Genomic DNA, 20,972 nt, shown 5'->3' with positions numbered 1-20,972 from the left:
TTTTTTCCTGGAATTTTAAGAGGAGAGAATTTCACTTATCCTAGGATGCCAGGAAGCACAACCCAGAAGAAGTGATGCCTGAGATGGATTTTGGGAGATGCAGAGAAGTTAACCTGGGGACAGAGGTGGGAAGGGTACAGCCAGTGAAGGAAGTCAGTGGTTCTTTTAACTTGAGCATAGAACGTAACAGTGGCACCGGGAGGGAGAGGTTGGAGATGACATGAGGTGGGAATGACAGGCATTAGCCAGATTCTTGCCATACTGAGGTACTTGGATTTTATCCCAAAGATGATGAACTAGAAGGACTGTAAACAGAGATGGCTCTCATTCTGACTGACAGGGTGTCAGAAGCTGGCTTTGCAGAGCAGGTGAAACTGGAACTTGGTTTTTAAAAGATGAGCAGGGTTTCCTGATGAAAAGAAGAAGGAGGAGTATTCCAGGAAAAAGGAACTTCATGAGTAAAGGCAGGAGGCAAAAAAAAAATATGGCAAGTTTGGGAGACATCAAGTAGGGAGGTGTCTAGGGAATAGTTTCTTTGTAAGATAGGGTTATCTTTGATGGCTGATGTGTGGTTCCTATAAGATAACAGACGGTAAGAATCCTTTGTGACCCATAATGCTGCATGAAAATGTCATTAGTGGTGTTGTTATCCAGCTTCTTCTCTTTCCCCTTGGTGCCCAGCAATGCCAGCCCCTCCCAGCTGTAGGTCAGGTAGGCGTGAGGTGAGCAGTGTGGCACAGATGCGCCCCTCTTTTCTTGAGCCACCTGGCATCTCGAAGAGCAGGAGCTAAGATTAGAAGTCTCTGGGACTCAGAGGTCAGGGGCCGGTTGGCTCAGAACACACCATTCTCCACAGTATGAGCCCTCCTGCCAAAGGAGCTGAGTTCAAAAGAGTGAAACATTTATGAAGCACCTTTTACATATAGGCACCGTGAGGGACGTCTTACATGATCTCATTTTCTCCACATCGACCCTGTGAGGTTGTCTGCATTTTACAGGCTTATGGTGACCTTGTGACCAAGTGCTGTATCTGGGAGATTTGTCCCAGGTATTACTTCAGAAGGCTTTCGATGTCTCTGGGGGGTGAGCAAGCTCTCTAATTAGTTCAGAGTGGAAAACTCTGTGCGTTTGAGGCAGTGTGGGCTTGGAAGGATTGGAAAGAGAGTTTCTGGACTCTGTCCTTGGGACTGAGAACGGATTCAGCTATACCCTCCACATAGAATAGTGGTTCTTGCCGACAAGGATTGACTCTCTCTGTATCTGTCTCACCTCGGTTTGTTCGTTCGTTTGTTCTTTTGTTTGTTTGTTTGTTTGTTCATTCCTTCCTTTCGATTTCATTTATTTGAGAGAGTGTGAGAGAGAGCATGAGCAGGGGGAAGGGGTATCGGGAAAGGGAGAAGCAGGCTCCCTGATGAGCAGAGAGCCTGATGTGAAGCTCGATATGGGGCTCGATATGGGGCTCAATTCCAGGACCTTGGGATCATGACCTGAGCTGAGGTGCCCCTCATCTTGGTGCTTTAGATATGTCTGATAAATCTCTGTATTCAGGGCATCTGGGTGGCTCAGTCGGTTAAGTGTCTGCCTTTGGCTTAGGTCATGATTTCAGAGTCCTGAGATCGAGCCCTGCATCGGGTTCCCTGCTCAGCTGGGAACCTGCCTTTTTTTTTTTTTTTTTTTAAATAAGATTTTATTTATTTATTTAACAGAGAGAGAGATAGCGAGAGCAGGAACACCAGCAGGGAGAGTGGGAGAGGGAGAAGCAGGCTTCTCGCTGAACAGGGAGCCTGATGTAGGGCTCAATTCCAGGACCCTGGGGTCATGACCTGAGCAGAGGCAGATGCTTAACTGACTGAGCCACCCAGGTGCCACAAATAAAATCTTAAAAAAAAAAAAAAAAATCTCGGGGCGCCTGGGTGGCTCAGTGGGTTGAGCCGCTGCCTTCGGCTCAGGTCATGATCTCAGGGTCCTGGTATCGAGTCCCGCGTCGGGCTCTCTGCTCGGCAGGGAGCCTGCTTCTTTTCCTCTCTCTCTGCCTGCCTCTCTGCCTACTTGTGATCTCTGTCTGTCAAATAAATAAATAAAATCTTTAAAAAAAAAAAAAATCTCTGAGTTCTTGGATCCCAGCACAGGGCATGTCACATAGTGTTGCTCATTTAAATGGCTGGTTGGGCAAATGAATAAATAAATGCCTCTTAATAAAGCCTTCTAGAACACCTAATGTCTTCACTACTCCCTCTTTCTTCCCTTGGGGTACTAGAACACATGAGTAGATTTTGTTCTAAAGGAAAGTTATTTGGTATTGCTCTTTGACACATAAGCCTAAATTCTCCCTCTTACAGTGATTAGGAGCCAGAAGCTTGTAAAAGAGGAACCTGAGTTTGTCTTACTCTTTGTCTTACTCCTTTTTTTTCTTTCTTTTTTTTTTTTTTTTTAAGTACGCTCTTGGCCCAGTGTGGGGCTTGGCTTCACTACCCCCAGATCGAGCTGCATGCTCTACCAGTTGGAACATCCAAGTGCCCCAGCCTTACTCTTTTATATTCTTTGTTCCCAAGCCTTTCCCCTTGTCCCCTCACTGCCTAAAGGTGAGTGGCATTTAAAAGGAACACATAGTGAGTACTCAACTCTTCTGCCAAGTGTTCTGTTTTGGAAATGGAGTCTAGGAAGTTTTCCTGCTATTAAGTGCTTGGCTGGAATTGGGTGTCCCAGAGTCTTGGAAAGTCATGCCTAGGGCCAGTAGTATGGGGGAAAAATTGAGAGGGGAATCAGAATTGACTCTTGTTTATAGGGGTTGTAAGGGAGAGAGAATTCCTTAATACTTGAAGCTGTAACAGAGGGAGGAGTAGGTATATTTAATCAAGGGATCATGACCGCCTTCCTGTTTTTTGTAGAGTCTACAAACTAAGAATGGCTTTTACATTTTTAAATAGTTGGGGGGAAAATGCAAAGAAGAGTTTTATGGCATGTGAAATTTCCACGAATTCAAATTTCAGTGTCCGTAAATACAAAGTTTGACTGGTGCAGAGCCACTCTTACTCATTTATATATTGTCCTTGGCTGTTCACACAAGAAGAGCAGAATTGAGTAGTTGTAACAGAGACTGTATGGTCTACCAAGCCTAAAATATTTACTGCCTGGTTCTTTATGGAAAAACATTTGCCTGGCCCCTGGTCTAACCCATCATTTTTTAAAAAAACAGCTTTATTGAGATAAAATACACTTACCATATAATTAAACCCCTTTAAAGCATATAATTCAGTGGTTATGAGTATATTCACAGATATGTGCAGCCATTACCATAGTTAATTTTAGAAACTTTTCATCACCTCAAAGAGAAACCCTATACACATTGGCTATTGTTCCCCTATCTGCCTCTTCCTCACAGCCCTGAACAACTGCTAATTTATTTTCTGTATTTATAGATTTGCCTTTACTGGACACTTCCTACAAATGGAATCATATAATATGTGGTCCTTTTTTAAAAAGATTTTTTAAAAATTTTATTTATTTGACAGAGAGCACAAGTAGGCAGAGCGCCAAGTGGAGTGGCAGGCAGAGGGACAGGGAGAAGCAGGCTCCCCACTGAGTAGAGAGCCCAATGCAATGGGTCGTGGACCCTTGGGTCATGCCCTGAGCTGAGGGCAGATCCCCAGTATGTGGTCCTTTCTGACTGGCATATTTCATCTAGCATACGATTTTCAAGGTTCATCCATGTGGTAGCATGTGTCAGAACTTCACTCCATTTTATGGCTGAAGACTGTTCTATTGTATGAACACACTACCTTTTGCTTTTTCCTCTCCTCAGTTGATGGGCATTTAGTATGTTTTTACCTTTGGGCTGTTATGAATAATGCTGCTGTATATGGATATGTACAAGTTTTTGTGGACATACATTTTTACTTCTCTTGGGTATATACCTTGGAGTGTCATTACGGGGTCATATGGTCACTGTGTTTACCTGTTTGAGGAACTGTCAGACTATTCTCCAAAGTGGCTGACCCATTTTGCATTTGTGCGGGCAATGAATGAGTATTCCAATTTCTCCAAATCCTCACCAGCACTTGTTATTATCTGATTTTTTTTTTAAATCACAGTCATCCTTGTGGATGAGAAATAATATTTCATTATGGTTTTGATTTGCACGACTAATGATGTCAAACATTTTTTCATGTGGTTATTGACTATTTGTTTATCTTCTTTGGAGAAATGCTTTATTCATATCCTTTGCCTGTTTTTTATTCATATTCATTTTCATTCATATGTTTTTATTCATATCCTTTGCCTTTTGCCTGTTTTTTAAGTTGGGCTGTTTGTCTTTTTACCATCAAGTTGTTAAAGTTCTTCATATATCTTAGATACAAGTCCCTTATCAGGTATGTCAGTTGCAAATATTTTCTCCCATTCTGTAGGTTCACCTCTCACTTTTTTGATAGTTACCTCTGAAGCACAGAAGTTTTTGATTTTGATAAAGTCCAGTTTATTTATATTTGTTGCTCCTCAGGCTTTTGATGTCCTATCTAAGAATTCATTGTCAAATCCAACATCATGGAGATTTACCCTTGTGTTTTCTTCTAAAAATCTTAAAGACATCTGAAGCTTAACATACTTCACATGAATTCTAAGTACCACCTCATCTAAAACCTGCTCTACTCGCAGGCTTCCTCATCTCGGTTGAAGGCAACTCCATTGTTTCAGTTGCCTGGCCCTGAAATACTCTGAATCATTCATATTTCCTTTCATACCCACACCCACTGATAAATCCAGTGGGTTTTACCTTCAAAACATGCCCCAGATCTGATCATTTCACACAGATCACAGATCACTGTGTCTACAGTCCGTTTTCAGTGTAGTAACTAGAGAGTTTTACAGGAAAAAATGCAAACCAGATCATTTCACCCCTCTGCTCAAAATCCTGTAATAGCTTCATTTTTCTTTTAGGGCAAAAGCCAGAGTGACCAAAAGAGTCAGGAAAGCCCTATGTGGTCTAGCTTCACCTTATCATTACAGTTTCCCTATGGATTATAGATCATAAGTCTCCCTGGGTCTTTCACTCCAGTCACACTGCTTGCTGTTCTGCAAACACATCTTGTTGTTTCTGTCTTTGGGCCATGGTTCTAGCTCTTACCTCTGCCTAGGATAGTCTTCTTCCAGATATCTGTTTTGATAATTCCCACATGTTTGCAAATATTTTTTCTTTTCTCAAACTTCTCTTAATCGATGAGACCTTCCCCAGACTACCCTATTTAGTAATGAATTCTGCTAACTCTACTCCATTTCTGGCACAGACCTTCATTACATATCACTTCTTTTTAATTTGTTTTACTCTTAAGGACTCAGTTACCTTCTGGATTCTGTCATTTAATCATTGATTATTATTTATTGTCTAGAATATGAGGTTCATGAGGGCAGGAGATCTGTTTTATTCAGATCCTAAATCCCTGCTAAATCTCTAGCCGCCTAGGATAGTACCTGGCTCAGTATTGGCATTCAGTAAATACTGTTAAGTGAATGAGTGAATCTTATTTAAAAAGGAGCAGATACATTTTTTCATGTGGATTCAAATGACTATCTAGGGTCATTTACCAGCCTTGAGAACTCCCTTTAGTGTTTTTTGTAAGGTGTGTCAGCTAGCAATGAATTTTCTCAGTGTTTATCTAGAAGTATCTTTATTTTTGCCTTCACGTTTGAAAGATAGTTTTGCTGGATATAAGATTCTTGGTTGACAGTTCTTTCTTTTAGCACTTTGAACATGTCCTCTCCCTGCTGTTTGACATCCATTGTTTTTGATGAGAGGTTACCTGTTTTAATTTTGTTGAGTTTACTTTTTTTTTTTAAGATTTTTAAAAATAGATTTTATTTATTTCGTTGACACACACACAGAGAGAGAGAGATCACAAGTAGGCAGAGAGGCAGGCAGAGAGAGGGGGAAGCAGGCTCCCCACCGAGCAGAGAGCCCGATGTGGGGCTCTATCCCAGGACCCTGAGATCATGACCTGAGCTAAAGGCAGAGAGTTAACCCACTGAGCTACTCAGGCGCCCCTGAGTTTCCTTTTTTTGTGACAAATCATTTTTCTCTTGTTGCTTTCAAGATTTTCTTCTTGCTTTTGTCTTTCAGTATTTTCTTTTTTGAAGATTTTATTTATTTATTTGAGAGACAGAATGAGAGAGGAGAGAGAGAGCATGAGAGGGGGGAGGGTCAGAGGGAGAAGCAGACTCTCTGCTGAGCAGGGAGCCCAATGCAGGACTCAATCCTGGGACTCCAGGATCATGACCTGAGCCTAAGGCAGTCCCTTAACCAACTGAGCCATCCAGGCACCCCTGGCTTTCAGCATTTTCTACGATGTGCCTCTGGTTCCATTTGCATTTATCCAAATCCTCTTTGAAGTCTGTTGAGCTTTCTGAATAATGTTTTTCAATAAAGTTGTGAATTTCCCAGCTGGTGTTTCTTTGAATATCTTTTTCTGCTTCTTTCTCTTTATAGTCTTTTTTTGATTCCCCCATTATGCCTATGTGTTAATGGTATGGCACATTTCTCTGAGACAATTCATTTCCTTCATTCTTTTTTCTCTCTTTTAGATTGTGTAATTTCTTTCAGTCTCTCTTCAGGTTTGTCAATTCTTTTTTTTTTTTTTTAAAGATTTTATTTATTTATTTGACAGACAGAGATCACAAGTAGGCAGAGAGGCAGGCAGAGAGAGAGAGAAGAGGAAGCAGGCTCCCTGGGGAGCAGACAGCCCAATGTGGGGCTCGATCCCAGGACCCTGGGATCATGACCTGAGCTGAAGGCAGAGGCTTTAACCCACTGAGCCACCCAGGCATCCCAAGGTTTGTCAATTCTGTCTTCTGCTGGTTCAGCTCTCCTGTTTGAGCCCCTGACCTATACTTTCTTCTTAGTTATTGTACTTTTCAACTTCACAAAATCCATGTGGTTCTTTTTGGTAATTTATATTTATTGACATTTTTTACTTGATGTGACTTTGTCATCACACATTCCTTTAGTATTCGAACATATATGTAATGTCTTTAATCGATAAGTCTTTTTCTGTTAAATCTGATATTTGATTACTCTCACGGTTTCCTTTGCTTGTGTTTTTTTCTGGTATATGGGTCATATTTGCCTCTTAATCTGTATGTCTTGTATATTTTTATTGGGAACTGGATGTTTCTGATAGTATATTGTAGCAACTCAAGGTACTGGTTCAACCCCCTCTGCTGCTTATTGTTTGCTTGTTTATTTGTTTGGTGGCTGGCAAGATCTTATTTGTGGTCCATTCCCTCCCACCCACTCCCTTCAGTGTGAAGCCTCTCCTGTTGCTCCTCAGAGGGTAAAGCTTTGGATATGTCCATAGTCACTTTTGGATGACAGTGGTTTGGGTAGGATCCTCATTGACTCTCTTTTCCTGGCCACATTTAGCTGTTAAGTTTAGTTGTCTTCTGATTATTGTTTTCAACAGTGTTCCACAGATAGATCCAATCATATTGGGGCTCCTCTGAAAGGATAGTTCCTGAGATAAGTGTTTGAGATTTGTTGTTACCCCAGGAGGACTCTTCCCAGCTCATTCTCCTGTTCTTACCAGCAAATTCTCCAGCCTACAGTTAGCTTTTATCTCTAATGAATCTACCATTCTCCTCCTAGATGCCTTTTACCACTACCTTTACTATTTTTGAGAATGCCCTTGGTCTTGAACTCCTTTACATTCTGTTGCAAATAAAATAATTTCCTTTAGGAAGAGGTTTGAAACTCTTTGTAAAGCCTGCTCTCCACCCCAGGCAAAATCTCTGAGCCATGGTTCTGGAGCTGGAGGTGGGGATAATGGTGTGCTTCTCTTTGAGTGATACACCCCACTTTAGGAGCTGAGCACTCAGTGGTGGCACGGTAGAAGCTTCAGGCTGTCTTGGCTTGCCTCTCCCATAGTATATTTGCTGTCTTATAAGCCAGGGCAATGGCATTCAGGGCCTCAGGATCCTCAGTGGCTTTGCATCCAAGATGAAGTCCCTGCTTCATAAGTGGGGGCTGGGTAGAAGTAGGGAGGCCCGCTTCTTGGCTGGACTCACCTAGAACTTAGCCTAAGTAACAGTAACTGGAGGCAGAGTGAGAAATGGAGGTATACTGCTCCTCTCACACAGATAGCCCTTGAACTGGGAGCTCGGGGTCAGAGAACCCTGTGTTCTTGGAGGCCCTAGTCTGGAGTGGAGTTCCTGTCTTACCGATTTGGAAGTGGGGAGAGAGAGAGGAAGCAGATATTAATTCAGGTTCTACAGACTCTCACAGTTCTTACTGAGTTTTAGTAGATATTCTTAAGCAGATGTTTCTTCATTTGCTGTATGCTTTAGGACCATTTCCAGAAACTTTAAACAGTTGTTTTAAAAAATTTTTTTGTCAGTTTCACTGGATAGTGGGTCCATGGAGCTTCTCATGCTATCAAGCCAGAAGTCCCTGCTGATTCATCAATTTTTGAAAACATCCTTACCTACAATACATTCTGTGCAGTGCTGTGTATTCATTCTCTGGAAGATGTGGCAGTATTGACCCCGATTAAGAAGATGATCCCTTCTCTCTAGAGGAATAGTTTTAAATTAGTGACCTATTTCTATCCTCTTTTTCATGAGACAAAGATTCCCTAGCCAGTAGTACTTGGCTAGCTTATATACTTTGGTCCTTAAAATTTACAAGACAGGGGGTGCCTGGGTGGCTCAGTAGGTTAAAGCCTCTGCCTTTGGCTCAGGTCATGATCCCAGGGTCCTGGGATGGAGCCCTGCATTGGGCTCTCTGCTCAGCGAGGGGCCTGCTTCCTCCTCTCTCTCTGCCTGCCTCTCTGCCTACTTGAGATCTCTATTTGTCAAATAAATAAATAAAATCTTTAAAAAATGTTTATTAAAAAAAAATTTACAAGACAAGAGATGTCAGCGTTTCCCAGTCTTTGCCATTCTGGCCAGGTGCCTAGAAGGCTGGAACTTGAGATGCTACCTTTAGGATTTAATCTCTATCATGTGCCCCATTGGTCTCACGACATCAGGGATGATTCCATGACAAGGACTGGACCTCAGAAGGATCCTCTGTACCTGTGTATGTGCTGGGGACTGGGTGCTAGGTACTGGATATATGGGAGAAAAAGGGAAAGCGTAGTTGCTGCCTTGGAAGAAGTTCCTCTAGTGGTGGAAATAGCCATGTCAGTGGATGAGGATACTGCGGTAGGATGAGAAAATGCTGGGATGGAGTCATAGGAGAAGAACTTACCTGTTAGTTTTGCCCATGCACAGAGTTGCTGACATGTAATTTGGGTCTAAAGAGATGACTGGAATGACCGAGAGAAAAAGTAGAGTGTTTGGGTGAGGGAATAGCATATGCAAAGACATTAGACTGGTGAAGAGCTTGATGCTTTCAGAGACTTTCAAGTAATTCATTATCACAGGAGATGGGAGAAAGTGGCAGTTGATGTGGCAAAGAAGTCAGGTAGGGTGTTGCATAAGGTTGTAGAATTTTGGTTTTAATTGGAGTTAACACTTTCAGAGTAAAAATCATAGAGGAGGATACAACAGACCTTCAAGGTCAGTAGATTACAAGTACCTTGTCTTAATTATCTCTATTGCTGATCTCTTGGCACATGGCCTTTATATGGCAAGGACTTAGGAAATAGCTACCTTTTACCTCCCCTGTGGGTCTTCTTTACATATGAGGGATCAGCATCACTGGGATAGTGAGCTCCAGAACTGCACATTCTTAATATCTTTATATTCTTCTTACAATACATTAAATATATTCATATTTAAGAGAACATCACTCACACACAGGGAGCTTATTTTGTGCCAGGCACTATTCTGAGTACTTCATGTGAATTAATTCATTTGTAATACCCTTAACATGAGGGTATTCTGAAGTTTTGTACTATGTTATCTCCATTTTACAAATGATGTGCATCGTACACTGAAAGTAGGTGCTAGAACCGGGATTCGAATCCAGGCAGCCTGGCTCCAGAATCAGGCTCTAAGCCATCATGCTACACCAGATCCAAGCCAGTGTAACCCTCTGGCCCCTAGCTGAATATCTTTATTTTAGATTGGCTGACAGTTTGGGGACCTTTTCCTTCCTTTTGTGTAGGGGAGATAAGGTGCATTGACTAGTTGTGGTAAGCTAGGCCCACTGCTGGATGTTGTAGCGTGAGAGACATTCATTCAGTTCTTTAGTAACTACATACCCTGCTCTGTGCCAGGCCTGTGCTTGGAAGCGGGCTTATGGAGCTAAATTACTGATTCGTTTAGGTGTTCCAGAGAATTTGTAAGACACGGGTTAGAGATAATGACAAAATATAGTTTCTATATTTGAGTTGCTTAGAGATAGTAAGGGGGGGTAATTCAATAGTAATTGTAGTGTAATGGGATAGGTACTGTCATAGATGTATGCCCTGAGAACTAAGAGAACAAATGGAATAGGGCAATTAACTTGCTTGGGAGAGGTCTGGAAAACTTCACAGAGGCAGTGACTTCTTCTCTAGCAGATAAAGAGAAGGAGAAAACATTTTAAATGGAGCACCTTGTATAAACGCTTAGAGGTATGATGAACATGGCTTGTTCAAGGAGCCTGAAGTGGCTTGATGTATCTAGAGCAAATGTTGCTGAACTTTTTTATTCTTTTTTCTTCTTTAAAATTTTTTTTAAAAGATTTTATTTATTTATTTGAGAGATAGAGAGAGAGAGACCTAGCACTAGTTGGGGGAGAGGCAGACAGAGAGGGAACCTGATGTGGGGCTCAATACCAGCCCTGGGATCATGGGATCATGACCTGAACTAAAGGCAGATGCTTAACCCACTGAGCCACCCAGGTGCCCCATGGTCAATATTTTAGGCTTTGTTGGCCATATAGTCTCTGTCACAATAACTCAACTCTGCCTTTGTAACATGAAAGTAGCTATGGACAGTACCTAAACAAATGACTGCGACTGTGTTTCAGTAAAGCTTTATTTGTAAGAAGCAGCAGCAAGCTGGATTTGGTCCATGGCCATAGTTTCCTGACCCTTGGTCTGAACTCTGGGTGTCTGGTAAGGAGGGAGAACGGCTGCCTGGAAAGTTAGTCTATGACCAGATTGTAAAAGGCCTTGCATATAAGGTCAAGAAGCTGGGTATTATTCTGTAGGTGATAAGGAGCTGTGAGAGTTTAAGTAGGTGCATTCGTGTAGTTTACAGATTTGTACTTTACAAAGGTCATTCTGGTGACTAATGTGGTAGATGGAATGGCAGAAGTGGGACTAGATGTACAGAGGTGAGTGAGAAATGACTGTCCTCTCGGCGCCCTCAGCAATAGCTTCTGATGTCACTGGGGACGGATACTTCCCCTATGAGACATCCAAGTCCCAGCACTTTGTACAAATGGCATTTAGAGCTATTGTAGCTAAAACATGGGTCCTTGTTAGATGTTGAAGGGCTGAACAAGAGTTGGGAAGCGTCTTAGATCTGGGACGTGTATCTTTTGTGTTCTAAATAGTGTGGAGGTATGAGGAAGGGGCTGAGTGGGAGTGGGGGTGCTGTGGTTTGGTTTGGGAGACATGGAAGGTGAGCAGTTGGGAACACAGTTGGAAATGGGAGGAAGGAGTAATTTTCCAAGGAAACACCCAGGAGCTCTGCCTGGATCCCTGCACCCAGGGGCGCTCTGCTCTTCCAGCTTTCAATCTGTGATTTCTGTTCACCGCTGAGGCTGGCTGTGCCTGTTTTGTTGAGGATTCTAGAGAGATGTTTCCTCTCTGTCTGTCCTCACCCACATCTCCTCACTACTGCTTCACTTGGGGTAGGGATGGGATTGCATTCTTTGCACCACCACCAGGGAGATCACTTTTCTGAGCTCATAGAGCTAAATATACCTCATGACAGCTGGTCCCTGCTCTTCAGAGAGCTACTGAGCTGTGGCTCTAGCCAGTGCTGCATTCCCCATGGTAAGGCAAGACTTTTAGGGAGCCTTCTCAGACCTTCCTGAGAGAAAAGCTACTACTTGCTCTGAGTCTGAAATAGTAAATCTTTGTTGTAGGGGCTAAAAATTGCCTCTTTGGTTTGGTTTGGGTTTTGCTTTTTGTTGCTTTTAAACTTTGTCTTCAGACCTTAGCTATTAGCTGGATGGGGGCAGTGTTCAGAGTAGTATATGGCAGTGCCTACCGCAGGCACCTTGGACATCAGAGTTCAAGTTTGGTACAGCATTCTTGTCTGTTGTCTTGATGGCTGGATCCCTGGGACCTTGATCAGAGCCTATATGGTTTGGCTGGGGAGATAGACCAAAACACTGGTGAGGGTCTACAAGGCGCAGAGGAGCCATCTTTGACGAAGGTTTTTCTTTTGCTTTCACGTCCGTATCTCACCTGCCTGCCAATAATAACAACCGCTAACATTTGATTTGTGCTTTACAATGTAACAGAGTGCTTCTGTGGGCATCAGGCATCATGAGCTCTCTGCTCTCAGCCCAGAGAGCACATGGCTCTTCAGAAGGGGGCAGCTGACGCTCAGCTCTGGCACATTGTTGCCAGCTCCCTCTGCAAAGCCAGGAGTGGAGTCCTGGGGGTGGGGACCGAGGCCCTCATGACCTCCATCAACACCCACTCCCCCACCTTCAAGCCGCTCCAGATGACAACATGGACATCATGTCCTTTGATATGGACAATTGATTTTTTTCTTAGCTTTAAGTAAAATGTGAATAACAACATCTTCAGAAAATGATGCATTTTGAAGTTAATTTGTAATGGGCAACCTATATGAAAATAAAGAGTGGGGCGCCTTGGTGGCTCAGTGGGGTGGGCCTCAGGCCATGATCTCAGGGTCCTGGGATCGAGCCCCGCATAGGTCTCTCTGCTCAGCAGGGAGCCTGCTCCCCCCCCCGCCCGCCTGCCTTTCTGCCTACTTGTGATCTCTCTCTCTCTCTGTCAAATAAATAAATAAATAAATAATCTTAAAAAAAAAAAAGAAAGAAAGAAAGAAAAAGAAAATAAGGAGCTTTCCATGCTGAGGCCAGCTCTTGACAAGTCCCTGAACCACCATTTCTCTTCCGATCGAGTTGCAGCCCTTAAGCCCTTAAGATCCAGGAGTTCAGTGTCTAGATCTTTAGATTAAAAAAAAAAAAAAAAAAAAAGATAGCCTGCGGATGCCTGGCTGGCTCAGTCGGTGGAGCATGGGACTCTTGATCTCAGGGTTGTGAGTTCATGCCCCATGTTGTGTGTAGAGATTACTTAAAAATAAAATCTTAAAAAAAAAAAAGATAACCTGAAAAGATGGATTTTCTTGGTATGAAACCTGATTTTTTAAAAAGATTTTATTTATTAATGAGAGAGAGACAGCATGAGGAGAGAGGTCAGCAAGAGAAGCAGACTCCCTGCTGAGCAGGGAGCCTGATGTGGGACTTGATCCTGGGACTCCAGGATCATGACCTGAGCCAAAGGCAGTCCCTTAACCAACTGAGCCACCCAGGCGCCCTGAAATCTGATTTTTAAATATGGGTTCAATTTAGAAAATGCTCTATGGGCCCTTAAAAGATAGGTGCAAAGGTAGCTTGTGACTTCTACAAGCATGTCTCATTTATTCCTTAGCACACTTAGATGAGAGGGACGCCTAGTTCTTGTTCTGAGAGGGAAACTGGGTCAGAGAGGCCGAATCACTTGCCAAAAAGTCACACAGGAAGGAAGGGGTCTGTTTCTGTAAGTTGTGCACCCTTTCTATTTATAGTGTACTGCTTCTCATCCTCTTAAGGTCTGATTGATGCATCCCACTTCTTTGTTCTCTAACAAGGTTCCCCTCAGCTTCAGGCCCTTCCTTCAGGTGTAGCTTCTGTCAGCCCACATTCTTCATTTGGCCCCATCTTCTCACTGGCCTTGTTTTCTGCTCCCACTCCTCCTTTGTGGTGCCGATGGAGCCTGTGCATGAGCCCTGTGCAGGTCCTCCTTGTACTTTCTTCCCATGAGTTTCTCTGCTCTCCCTGTACCTCAGTGATCAGACTTGGCTATGAAAAGCAGTCTATTTCTTATTGGTTCCTGATAAGCAGCTGGTATGTGTCGTCAGATAGTTTCCTAAAGTTAGCTGGGAATGGCAGAAAAATCCCCTTTCTTGGAGATTTTGGCATTTCTGCTCCTGAGGCCTGCATGTCATGTGTGTTTCTCTAGTCTTAGGTTAAGAGGGTCTGGGTTAGAGCCCAAGAGGACCAACACAGGGTATACCTATATCTGTAATCGGAGGGTTACAGGTTTGATCTCTTTAAAATACTTGTAAATCCCAACAACTTTCCATTACGTCCACACTACTACCTCATTTCGAGCTGTATTATTGTAATAGCTACCAAACTGTTTTCCTTGCACCCGCCCTTGTCCTCCTATAGGCTGCTCCCCCACACAGTATTTACAACAGTCTTTCATTTATTTTATTTTATTTTTAAAATTATGTTCAATTAGCAACATATAGTACATGATTAGTTTTTGATGTAGTGTTCAATGATTCATTAGTTGCATATAAAACCCAGTGCTCCTTACCACATGTGCCCTCGTTAATACCCATTAGAACAGTCTTTAAAAAATATATAAATGTAGGGGCACCTGGGTGTTGCAGTTGATTAAGCATTGGACTCTTGGTTTCAGCTCAGATGGTGATCTCATGGTTGTGGGAGCAAGCCCCAAGTCAGGCTCCATGCTCAGCAGATAGTCTGCTTGAGATTCTCTCTCTCCCTCCGCCCCTGAGCCCCCACCCCCACCCCAGCTCGTGCTCTCTCTCTGGAATAAAGAAATAAATTTTAAAATGTATATATAAATGTGATCATGTTGCATCTCTGTTCAAATTCCTCCAATAGCTTCCCTCTCAGAGTCAAAGTCCAAGTCCTTATAATGGCCTACATAGGTGCTAAGGATCTGGACCTCTGGTGCTTCCCTAGTTCATCTCCCACTAGTCACCACCTCTCATTTCTCTTCAGCCACACTGGCCCCTTGCTATTCCTTGAACATATGGAGCATGTTCTTGCCTCAGGGCCTTTGCATATGCCATTCCTTGTGCTTTGGATAGTCTTCTCCCAGTTATTCTGCTAGCCCTTCTCCAACATCTCCTTCAGATATATGCTTGAAAGTTATCTTCTTTTTTTTTTTTTTAAGATTTTATTTATTTATTTGACAGACAGAGGCACAGCTAGAGAGGGAACACAAGCAGGGGAAGTGGGAGAGGGAGAAACAGGCTTCCTGCTAAGTGGGGAACCTGATGTGGGACTCGATCCCAGGACCCTGGGGTCATGACCTGAGGCAAAGGCAGACACTTAATGACTAAGCCACCCAGGTGTCCCTGAAAGTTACCTTCTTAATGAGACTTCTGTGACTCCTCTAAAATGACAGACCATGAATACCACTACTCTGCATTCCCTATTCCTTTTTTTTTGTTTTATAGGAATTATATAAGGGGATGTTAGCTCAATGACAATAAAGATTTGTATCTGTTTTGTTTATTACTTACTGTATTTCTAGTGCCTGGAACTATGCCTGGTATTTAGAAATCTTATGTCTGCTGACTAAATGAATGAATGAATTTCTGTCCCCAGACTGGCCATGTCAGACTGCTTGTGACTGTGTCCTCCCTGAAATGTCCCAGTGTTTGCTGTCTAAGGTCTAGTGTTCTCATCACTTAGGTGTCCAGTGAAAACAATCAGACTCTCAACAAATTAATAGAATTGTCCTAAAATTAATTTTGAAAAATAAGCAGCTGAGATTGACAAGAAGTATTCTGAAATATAAGAGCTATGGGAAGAGGAGGTCTAGGCCTTAGAAATTATTATTGAAGTATAAAATAAGATGAAAGAGATAATAAAATAGTCAACAACTAGTATAAAAATAGAAATATCATTTAGTGCAAAAGAATGCAGAGCCTAGAAATATACCTTGAGTATACATAAGGACTTAATTTATTACTAAATGGCATTTTTCAAAATGAATAAAAGATAATTTAATGAATGGGGTTGGGATAACAAGGTGGCGACTTGGGAAAAAAATGTTAAAATTCACAACTCACAGCATAAAATGAATCAAAGGTCAGATGGCCTAAAAAGCTGACTATTCAAAAAATCAAAAAATACTTTCATTAGTTTAGTTTTTCTAAGAATTGACAAAATCTTTTTGTTCAGGGCTCTTTATCACATCACTTGTGTAATTGTTATTCAAAATAAATTCTCACGGATGCCTGGGTGGCTCATTGGGTTAAGCGGCTGCCTTTGGCTCAGGTCATGATCCCAGGGTCCTGGGATCAAGCCCTGCATCGGGCTCCCTGCTCAACGGGGAACCTGCTTCTCCCTCTCCCTCTGCCTGATGCTCTGCCTCCTTGTGCAAGCGTGTGCTCTGTCTCCCTCCCTCTCTCTCTCAAATAAATAAATGAAATCTTTAAAAAATTTTTTCCTAAAAGCTTTGATTCCTTTTGCTTCTTTCTTGTAAGAGTGTATTATGAAAAGAAATACCAATAATTAAAGGACAGCACCTATAGTGCTGGGGGAAAATTTGGACAATAAAGTCAGAAATCTTGGGTTGGAATACAGATCTATCACTTATCAGCTGTAACCTTGAGCAAATGTTTGAGTTATCTAATGCCATATAACCAACTTCCCCAAAAGGCAGTGGCTTTAAACAGCAGCAACATTTATTTTGTTATTTACCTATAGTTGGGTCATGGCTCAGCAGGGACAGCTCATCTGTGTCCACTTGGGTTCAGATGCAGTGACTCAAAAGCGGGGGGCAGGAATCACCTGAAGTCTCAGTCACTCAGATGTCTGATCCCTGGGCTGGGGAGACATCTCTCTGTGTTTCTAGTATAGTCTTTCCGCATGGTCTCTCCAGAGTGGTGGCTTTTGGGTAGCCCGGCTTTGTATATAGTTGTTGGCTCAGGGCTCTCAAGGCATGTGTCCCAAAAGGGAGAGAGCCAGGTGGACTCTGTATTGCCTTTTCTCACCTTGGAAGTCACTTGACATCACTGCTGCCACATTCTGTTAGAAGATGAGTCACTCATGTCAGCCTATATTCAGGGAGAGGGGAATTCACCTTTGGTGGGAGGATTGTCATAGAATTGTGGACACGTTTTAAAACCATCATAAATAATTTAATCTCTCTAAATTTAATGTGATTTGGGGCAAGTTGCATTATCTTAGAGTTATTACTGTTCATGTTTGTAAAATAGGTGTGATAATTCATTGGTTATAGAGGATTTGATGAAAAAGTATTGTAGAATTTCTTGGAATATTGCTTAGTATATAAACAAGTGATCACAAATTGTTAATTCTTTTTCCCTATCCTTCTTCCTTCTTCTAACTTATGGAATTCCGGTTAACTATCAGTTAGTATCTTTCTTTCCATAATTACAAAAATATGAGAAAGGACTCTCTTATTCATTTTTGTTCAAGTGAGACATACAACAAAGAAGAAGAGGCAGTGTAGTTGTCAACTAGGACATAGGCACATGGAAGGACAGATGAGTGACGTGGTACACATGTACATTGGGTGGATGGAATGTGTTGTGGAAAGCTGGATGGCCTGCATGGAGATCTCGGTGGGCTGGCTCCTAGGTATCTCTTGTGACTTGTGTGCTTTTCCCTTGCAGTTCCTGAGGGAAGACCTCAATTACCATGACCCGACAGTGAAACACAGCACCTTCCATGGTGAGGATAAGCTCATCAGTGTGGAGGACCTGTGGAAAGCATGGAAGTCTTCAGAAGGTAATAGGCAGCTTGGTTGTTAGTCTTTGTTGCTGGAAAGGTTTAGAGAAGACAGAAGAAGATGGGCAGGGACTTGGCTTTAAAAGTATATGAGGATAAAATGCTTTGTAAGAGCAAGTTATTAAAATGGTTCTACGTAGAGTCACTGAATAAGACTGAATCTAATCCTCCGGCTGGGAGTGGGGGAAGGTGCTCCAGAGTTGGAGCTGCTCTTCATTGGAATTTTAATTGAATTCCATCGGCTTCCCACCTGCCTTCTCACCACCGACCCCACTTTCTGCTCTTCTCCAGAGATAGGGAGCTTGCTGGCTTTTTGAGGAAGCCCCTTCCTTTATAGCTCCCCACTTGGTCTCACCTTGGTCTCTGCTGAGAGTTAGATGATTCAAAGATTGGCTGGAAGTAAGATGCATTCTCCCCCTGAGTCCTCTCTTTTCCAGGTTGTTTGAAGGAAACATGTTTTCTCAGTCTCCTCCTTGTCTTGGTTTCCTACCCGTGAACACTTTTGTTATTGTCTTAGATCATAGCTCCTAGAGTTGGACACAGACCTGCAGGGCTGGTTTGACCAGCTCAGAGTTGAGCAGGACTTTGAACTTCTTAGTTCTGGAGCCTGTATGCATCTTGTCAGTGCAGCCTGATTAGCTCCTGGAGCCTTCAACCGTCATGTCGTTCTGTGGACTCCTGTTGAACTCATTAAATAAAAACTTTAGTTATTTCTTATGCAGAAAACTGTTAAGCTATGACTATTATTTTTTCCCCCCTGAAGCATTTGCTTTAGAGCTCTGAGTGAAAGAGCATATCTAATTGTGTGAAGCTTGACAGAGAAGGGAAAAACAGGGTTTTAGTCTCCTCTCCATCTTGTCTGTGGTTAGAGCGTCCTTTGATACTAACAAGATTGGAAGCAGTTTCTTCGCAGGGTCTCATAGGGAGGTCTTGAGGCTAAGGAGGGTTAAACTTAAGTGACCACCAGGGCCCCTGCTTTTGTAGGTGAGGAGCCTTTGGCTCAGATTTATAAAGTGATTGTTTGTTGTCATGTACTTAGTAGATAGCAGAGCCAGGACTTAGACCTGGACCTTCCTGTCCCTGGGTCAGTGCTTTCTATGCCATCCTGGTTGGAAGTACTGGTCTGGTGGTAGAGAAACCCAATTTTGGTAGGAAATGAGGCCGTTTCTATTTTTGTTTTAATCTTACCTAGGATTATAGAATTTTAGATCTGGAAGAGATCATGTATAATGTAGGTGGGAAACATGAGATTATCAATTTAAAAGAAGTGTAAGTTAGCTATATAGACAGCTTTCTGGAAATCTTTAGGAGCTGAGTTCCTTGTGGGGGCTTTGTTTAATAGCTCCTGAGCAGCTTTGGCTGTGTACTGATGCAAGATCAACCAGTGAAATGATTTTTGGAATTACACCGGCACTGCCGGAAAAATCTTCTATTAGTTCTGTTTAATTTTAGTTTTCTTCTTTTTTCTGTAACTACATGAGGACATGGCGCCTGGGTTTGAAAAGTGGGTTTCATTAAGTGGGAATTTGGAACGACAGGGAAAGCATTCCTGGCTTTCTCTGTAAACTCCACAGAAGTAGCTGGTAAGGGAAAGTGACCAAGAGAGGGCAGAAACAGGGAAGAAATCATAAGACTAAAATGCAGCCAAGACAATTTTTTGGTAAGAACTTTATTCCTGGATTCAGCAACTATTTGGAACACTTCCAGATATGTTCTAAATGACAGGAAGATGAAAGACAATGGAGTGAGTTTTGAAGGGTTGGTTTCCATTACTGAGGAGCAGAGAAACATTCCAGTGTGCTGGGAGGTAGCTCATAGCTAAGCTGCAAGGTGACATGTATGTTTTAGGATCGCTCATCATGTACCATGCCTGGTATGTGCCATGCCAAGCTAAAAGGTAGAATCTTCGTGTGGACTATTCCTCGGACAGTTTGCTTCATTATTTAGAACAAGGCCCCTAATCTCTGGAGTGATGGTTTCCAGAGCCACAAAAAGCACGTGATCTTCTGGCGCTGGCACAAGCCGGTTGGCCTGAGTCCTGCTGGAGGAGATAGATATCAGCAGTGTTCATTTGTGTGCAGAACATTTGCCGACTAGTGCCAGTACCATCTACATGATTAGTGTTGTTAACATTTTCTGACTGATGGTGGGAGCCAGTGTTTTCTCAGTGTTATTTAGATTTTAACAGAAAAGCCTGGTAATTGCTACATTAGCCAGTTCTAGACTTCAGTAATAAAAACAACGAGAACTAAAAAGCAACTTTAATATTTATATAGTATTTGATATATGCTAGCCACTGTTCTGAGTGATTTGTATAGATTAACTCACTCGTTTTACACAAAAACCCTCTGAAGTAGAAATACTATGATTGCCTCCATTTACAGATGAGGAATATGAATCAAAGAGAGTGTGTAATGAAATAATGCAATATGATTCTGTCACTGAATATCCAGTCAGTGCAGACTTCACAGGTTAAGGGCATAGTCCCCAAGAGGACTGCTCTCACTTTAGCCACCAAGCAGCCATAAACTCTGGGTGTTTCCAGCCACCTGTGCTCTGACCGACTGGCTATAAATCATGGGTTCCCACTACCCCTCTGGTTTGATAAATTTGCTAAATGACTCGCAGAACTCAGGAAAGTGCTGTATTTATGATTACAATTTTATTATAATGGATAAGAGTTAGGGCCAACGCCAACCAAACGAGGAGAACAGTAGGGCGAGGCTGGGAGGGTCCTGAATTTGGAGCTTCTGTCTCTTCCCCTGGCTTCAGGACCTATCGCCCTCCCAGCACGTTAAGCACGAATGTGTTTGCCGAACAGAAAGCTCATCTGAGCCTCAGTGTTCAGAGCTTTTATGGAGGCCCTATTACATATACATGATTGATTGCATCACTGGCTCCCTGAAGGGCCTCAGTCTGCACCCCTTTTTCCTTTCTGAAGTTTGGGCTACTATCTCCTACCCCAAAGCCCCAATCCACTAGTCACCTCATTGGTCTTCCTGGTTGCTGACCCCCCCCCCTTGCAGAGTCATCTCATTAGCTCAAACTCAGGTGTGATCCAAGGGCGGCACCGTGAATAACGGAGGGATTCTTATCACCACGGAAATTGACGTGAAGACAAAGACCACCAAATTCTTTGTTACACAAAATTAAGTAAGAAAGAGCTGAACAAACTGGGCTGGGGAAGGATCAAGAGCAAGGGTAACTCCAAGGGTCCCAGTAGCAGGAGCTAAGGGATTGGCCTTTTCTAATTGGCTACTTTTAGATGTCTCTGCTTCATTCA

At 42.6% G+C, this 20,972-nt stretch overlaps 1 protein-coding gene across 3 annotated transcripts in view; it reads left to right on the top strand.

Annotated features, from left to right (window-relative positions):
• Positions 1-20,972, top strand: part of LOC111159392 (stromal interaction molecule 1) — a 188,181-nt gene that overhangs the window by 113,810 nt on the left and 53,399 nt on the right. For all 3 annotated transcript variants that reach the window (XM_022521813.1, XM_022521811.1, XM_022521814.1), the window contains exon 3: positions 17,575-17,689. In XM_022521813.1, coding sequence (XP_022377521.1) covers positions 17,575-17,689 — 115 coding nt within the window. The remainder of the gene's footprint in view (positions 1-17,574; positions 17,690-20,972) is intronic.

The sequence above is a fragment of the Enhydra lutris genome, unplaced genomic scaffold, assembly GCF_002288905.1.
Source record: "Enhydra lutris kenyoni isolate GAN:26980312 unplaced genomic scaffold, ASM228890v2 scaffoldscaffold68, whole genome shotgun sequence".
NCBI lineage: Eukaryota > Metazoa > Chordata > Mammalia > Carnivora > Mustelidae > Enhydra > Enhydra lutris.
Note: the sequence above shows the minus strand (reverse complement) of the source record. Positions and strands in the feature narration are given on the sequence as shown.